This window comes from Eptesicus fuscus, chromosome 9, assembly GCF_027574615.1.
Source record: "Eptesicus fuscus isolate TK198812 chromosome 9, DD_ASM_mEF_20220401, whole genome shotgun sequence".
Taxonomy (NCBI): domain Eukaryota; kingdom Metazoa; phylum Chordata; class Mammalia; order Chiroptera; family Vespertilionidae; genus Eptesicus; species Eptesicus fuscus.
In genome coordinates, this window is record NC_072481.1 from 2,811,901 (window position 1) to 2,817,823 (window position 5,923).

General features: G+C 64.3%; 1 protein-coding gene across 1 annotated transcript in view; it reads left to right on the forward strand.

Moving 5' to 3' along the window:
- The window catches only part of ESPN (espin), a 29,117-nt gene extending 23,525 nt beyond the window's left edge, over positions 1-5,592 (forward strand). The window contains exons 13-14 of the mRNA XM_054720879.1: positions 2,989-3,068; positions 4,703-5,592. Coding sequence (XP_054576854.1) covers positions 2,989-3,068; positions 4,703-4,850 — 228 coding nt within the window. The 3' untranslated portion in view covers positions 4,851-5,592. The remainder of the gene's footprint in view (positions 1-2,988; positions 3,069-4,702) is intronic.
- Positions 5,593-5,923: the final 331 nt, after the last annotated feature.

Here is a 5,923-nt window from a genome sequence, read left to right on the forward strand (position 1 = left end):
CAGTGGACACTGCCCAGCGCCCGGAGCGGCGGCCTGGGCTGAAGCCTCACCCAACGTAATCGCCCGCCCGCCCGCCCGCCAGGCGCGGCTCGTCCCTGGAAACTCAGCCCCGCGGAGCCATTACACCACCTGGGACATGCAAAGGGCGCCCCCCGGCGGCCGCCGCGGGAGCTGGGCCAGAGGGAGACCCGCCTCCCTCCCCTCTCTTGTCTTCCCCGCCTTAGCTGACAGCCGCCAGCTCGTGCTGCTACCCCCGCGAGGGCTGGAGGTACTCCCGCGAGTACAACGGCATCCTCGGGCCCTTCGGCGAGCTCATGACCGAGGCCGACGTCCTCCGCATCGAGCAGCAAATCGAGAACCTGCAGGTGCTGCACAAGGCGCAGAAGCTGGAGGCGCGCCTGAAGCAGCTGGAGCTGGAGCTGGAGCAGCTGCTGCCCATCTCGGCCGCTCTGTCGGCGCCGCGCTTCACCGTCGACCCGCGCCGCATGCACGGCCGCGCCGCCAGCCTGCCCGCCTGGTGCAGCAAGATCTCCGCGCTGCTCAAGAGCATGGCCACGCTGCTGGCCGCGCTCGGCGGCCGGCCCACGCACCTGGCCGATCTGCTGGCCGCCGACACGGGCCAGCCGCTGGCGCCGCTGCCCGACGCGCCCTGGCGGCCGGGCCCGCTCTGCCTGGGCCGCTCGCACTCGCTCAGCTGGTGCCGCGAGGCCGTGGCGCGCGAGATCCTCGAGTGCGGCGTCTCCGTGCGGCACCTCCGCGCCGCCTACGAGCTGCGCGCCCAGGGCTCCGCGCCCCCGCGCGGCCCGCGCCGCCAGTCCTCGCTGTCCCCCGGCGCCCCGGGCCGAGAACCCATTCTCGAGGAGGACTACCTGGCGGCCCGCCCCGGCGAGCCGAGCGCCGCCGCCGCCTCCGCCAACAGTCTGCCGCCGGCCCGGGAGCCGCGGGGCTGCGAGGACCCGCCCGAGGCGCCGGGCCGCCAGGCGGCGCTGCCCGAGCCCGAGCCCGAGCCGCTGGCGCGCAGGCCGCCGCTGCCCACCGAGCTGGGCGGCGTCCAGGACTACATCGACCTGCGCAAGGAGCGCATCGTCTACCTCTTCCTGGAGCACTGGCGCAAGTGGACCTTCGGCGGCCCCGGGCGCCAGGCCCAGGCGCGCCTTCGCAGGCTGCTCCCCCGCGTGGTGGCCGCGGGCGCCGGCCCCGCCCCCGAGGTCGCCGAAGCCCCTCCGCCACCGGCCGGCGAGGGCCCCGACGAGCGGCTGCAGCGCCTGCTGAAGCAGCGGCAGGTGGTGGGGAAGCTGCTGGGCCGCTGGCGGAGCCTCCTGCGGCAGGTGCCCCCGCGCCAGCCCCGCGGCCCCGTCCTGGCGCACGGCCTGTATTGGCCGGAGCACTTCCTGCCGCCCCTGGACGGCGGCGCGCCCCCGCGCTACGACAGCCTCACCCTGGACCTCTTCATGCTCGGCTACTTCCAGCTGCTGGAGATGGGCCTGAGCCGCGAGGAGCGCAAGTTCCGCCACCTGCTGTGCTACGAGATGTTCGACCGGCTGGGCAGCCACCCGTGGGAGCTCATCCGCCGCTTCCACCGCGCGGTGCTGGAGGAGGTGGAGGCCGGCCGGCGGGGCTGGAGCGACGGCTTTGAGGACCTCAGGCAACAGTTCTTTGGAGACGGCCCGGACGCTCAGCGGCCTTGGGAGGAAGAGGCCGAGAAGGAGCAGGAAGAGGAGAAAGAAGAAGAGGAGGTGGTGGAGGTGGAGGAGGAAGAGGAGGAGGAGGAGAGGGAGCAGGCCCAAGAAGCTGCTCCAGCTCAGACAGACTGGCCAGAGGGGCAGCCGGAAGCCGAGGCCCCCGCCCCGCAGCCCCCGCCCCCTGCGTCGCAGCCCCCGCCCCCGCCGGCCGAGCCTCCCCCGTCCTTGGACCCTCCTAGTTCCGAAGCCCCGGCTGAAGACCCCCTGGAGCTGTTGTCGGATATGGGCGAGTTCAGCAACGAGGACATCTGCCGCTACATCGACCGCAGCTTCTCCTTCTGGAAGGAGAAAGAGGCGGAGCTTTTTGACATCTGAGCAGCAGAATTCAGAATTTCTCCTCAAGCATCTTAGCCTGGGCCTGGATATCTGCCTGGATGCCTGGATGGTGCGCTCCGAAGCCAGAAGCGATCCAAGAACCCTGGAGCGTGGCCTTGGAAAACCCAGGAAGCGCAGGACCAGGCTGCCTGGCCACTGAGGTCCCATCGTGGCCAGCTGTGGGGAGCTGGCCGGATAGGGCAGGTGGCACAGGGCAAACCCGGAGTCCCCTCTGGCCCTGCAGCCTTGCCTGGCTCCGTGGGGAGCCAGGGGGAAGGAGCAGCCCCTCTGAGCCAGGGACTGTGGGTCCCCTTGGGGCTGGGTGGCTCTCCACCTCTCTCTGGATTTCACTGGGGTTCGCAGCTACCTCTTTGGTTAAGGTCGGGGGAGCCAGCTGTGCAGTGTTCCGTGTGACGTGTTCTCTGTAACGTGCGAGTAATAAAACTCTCCGCTCTGAGCTGCCTGTGTTGGATGCCCCCCCCCCCCCTCGGTTGCAGAGTTCATGTCTCCTCCATTTGGGAAGGGCCTTCAGGGTGGAACCAGGGCCCAGCCTGAGCCTCTCGGCGCTGGCAGGGTCTGCGGGGGCCCAGGTGTGGGTCTGCCTGAAGGTTGTGGGTCACAGCCGTGGGGCCATGGGTCTACCTGCCTGCAGGGGGAATCTCATTCCCTGCTCTCACCGCCTGCACTCTGGCGCCGCCTCTAGGACACAGGCCTGAGTTACAGGGGGAGAGGGACCTCCTGCCTCTCGCAGGGGGGTGTGGCCAGGCTCCTCCATCCATTTGCCCCAGAGAAAGGTATCAGAGGGTCTCTTCCTGGAACCCCGTTTGTCTCCTGTTGCCCCTAACGCCTGCAGGTCCCCCCAGTTGGGGATGCACGCCTTCTTGGCCGTACCTCCCAGCCCTGCTACCCTGAAGCTTTGTGTGTGTTTCAGGAGGAGGAGGAGGAGGCCCGGCTGGCCAACATGCCTGCCTGGAGGCGGGACCTTCTTCGGAAGAAGCTAGAAGAGGAGAGGTGAGCTGGGATCGGGCAGGGAGTCTGGATCGTGTCCCTGAAGTGGTGGCACCAACTAATGCTGTCTCCTTTTCCTTCTAGGGAGCAGAAGCGGTGAGTGAGGGGCAGGTCCCAACCTGCCTCCCCTCCTTTGCCCCTTCATCTAGTCCCATCTTGAGCTCATCCCCTTGTCACTCGGCCCTGTAGCACAGCCTCTCTGCTCCCAGTAATGCCACCAGCACCCCCCCCCCATAAACTAGAGCCGGTCCCCAGAGTCTAGCTCTTATGCTGTAATGACCATGTCCCCAATTACCCAGCCCCTCTCTCTTATTAACCTAGCCTTTCTGCTCAGTTAAAAAAAAAAAAGATACAGGTGAACTTAATTTTCACAGTATATTTTAAATATATTTTTATTGATTTCAGAGAGGAAGGGAGAGAGAGAGAAACATCAGTGATGAGAGAGAATCATTGATCAGCTGCCTCCTGCACGCCCCCCACTGGGGGTCTAGCCTGCAACCCAGGCACGTGCCCTGACGGGGAGTCAAACCGTGACCTCCTGGCTCACAGGTGGATGCCCAACCACCAAGCCACACCAGCTGGGCTACAGTATATTTTATATAACTCGACACATCAAAAGTCAATTATATACTTCAGTGATTATAACGTTAATTGAAGTTAGGTATTTCAATATATAATCAATATAAAATTATTAATGAGACGCCCTACACTCTCAAATCTAAGTCTTTGTGATGCCATGAGCATTTATGGCTGCAACACTCCTCAATCCTAACATTTCTTTCTCTTTTTTTAAAATATATTTTATTAATTTTTTACAGAGAGGAAGAGAGAGGGATAGAGAGTCAGAAACATCGATCAGCTGCCTCTTGCACACCCCCTACTGGGATGTGCCCGCAACCAAGGTACATGCCCTTGACCGGAATCGAACCTGGGACCTTTCAGTCCGCAGGCCGACGCTCTATCCACTGAGCCAAACCGGTTTCGGCCTCAATCCTAACATTTCGAACCCTCAGCAGCCCCATTTGCTCAGCGGCTGCCTTGTCGGCCGTGCAGACCTAGCCCCCACACTTTTGTGTTGGTGTTTTATTTCCTGGAAAACAAAAAGTGCTTTGTTTTTCTAAATTTATCTTTATTGTTGAAAGTATCACAGATGTCCCCCAAATTCCCCCATTGCCCACATTTTAACAATTTGTCCATAATTACCCAGCCCCTGTCTCCCAATAATGTGGTCCCTCTGCTCCCCAGAGTCCATCCTCAAGCCCCAGAAACTCAGGTCCTCACCCCAATAATCTCATCCCCCGCCCCCATAACCACCCCTCCTCACCCTCAGCCACACTGTGATCAGCACCTGTTCCAGTAACCCCCCAGCCAGCAATAACCCAGCCACAGCCTCTTGCTCACCCAGCTCCTAGGAGCACCCCAATAATCCCAATCTGTCCCCAGCAATCCCCTCTGCCTGCCTCCTAACCCAGCCGCTGTCTCCAGTCCCCCAGCACCTCTGCCCCTAGAAGCCACTGCCCACGCCCCCACTCATCAGTCCCTCTGCCCTCAGTGGCGCAGCCCTCGCCACCCCTGAGCCCTGGAGGCGCCGGCCCCCTCTCACCCTGGCCGCGGTTCTGTCCCGACCCCTGGTCTAGAAAAGAGGAGGAGCGACAGAAGCAGGAGGAGCTGCAGCGGGAAAAGGAACAGTCGGAGAAGCTGCGGACGCTGGGCTACGACGAGACCAAGCTGGCGCCCTGGCAGCGACAGATCATCCTGAAGAAGGGGGACATCGCTAAGTACTAGCTGCTGCTCCTCCCGCTCCTGGGAGCTGGGGGCGGGGTGGGCGCGGAGGAGGCGGCCCCTGCCCCAGCCTCCCCAGCCCGGATGGACCCGCTGGGAGCCATGCCACCCCCTCCTCCGGCTCGGCACCCCCTCCCCTGACCCCCGCCCTCGCATCCCCAGCCCCGGAAGATGCAGGAGCGCGCCCGCCCGCCACAGTCGCCCAGAAAAAGTGCCCAAGTTGTTGACGCAAAAGATGCTGCTTCTTTGCATGGCTATTTACATATATTTGCATGTTCGTTGAATGTCAACGTGTGCAGAGCTCTTCCCAGCCCCGTGGGTGGTGACTTCGTTTTCCTGCGGGACCCGTACCGGCTGCAGCCCCCTCCCCCGCACCCCGGAACCCGCGTCGCCGGCACATCCTGGGCGGAGGCCGACCGGGCTCGGGAAGGGAAGGGGTTTTCCTGCCACCCTGACCTAGATCTGCGCCCGGCCCGCCGGGGCCCGTTTCCCATCCCCGCCGAGGGCTTCCTCTCAGTCATTTGTTTACCAGAAACGATAAAAACTGCCCGTCCCGGCGGAGCTGCCGCTCCCGGGCCCGCCTGCCTCCTGTGAAGCCCGCGCCTCCCCCGCCAGCCCCCAGGCCCTCGCCCCCTTCGCTGCAGTGGTGGGGTGCCTGGAGGACGAGGGGCCCTGAACCCGCCTCTGCCTGCTGCCTCCCGGCCCCGCGCCCCCGCCGGCTCGCACCCCCATTAAAGCTCTCAGACGCCCGGCCTCGCTCACGTTCACTCTCGCTCCCCATCGCCGACGTCCTCCCCCTCCGGGGTAACGGGCAACCCCCGCAGCGGAGCGGGAGGGGCGGGCTTGGGCGCGAGGGCCCCTCTGGTTCCCACCGTGCGTCCCAGACTCTGGCTGGCAAGACTTCCGCCCTTCCGACGCCCCAGGAAGCCAAGCCTGGGCCACTTCATCCCCAGCCCCGTGGAAACACCAATCTGCAGCGTTTCTGAATAGATTTAATACCACAGCCTCGGCCCCCTCGGGCTGAGCGCCAGCCGAGCCATTGCCTACCTCCCCCCCCCCCCCGCACCGTTCCCCGC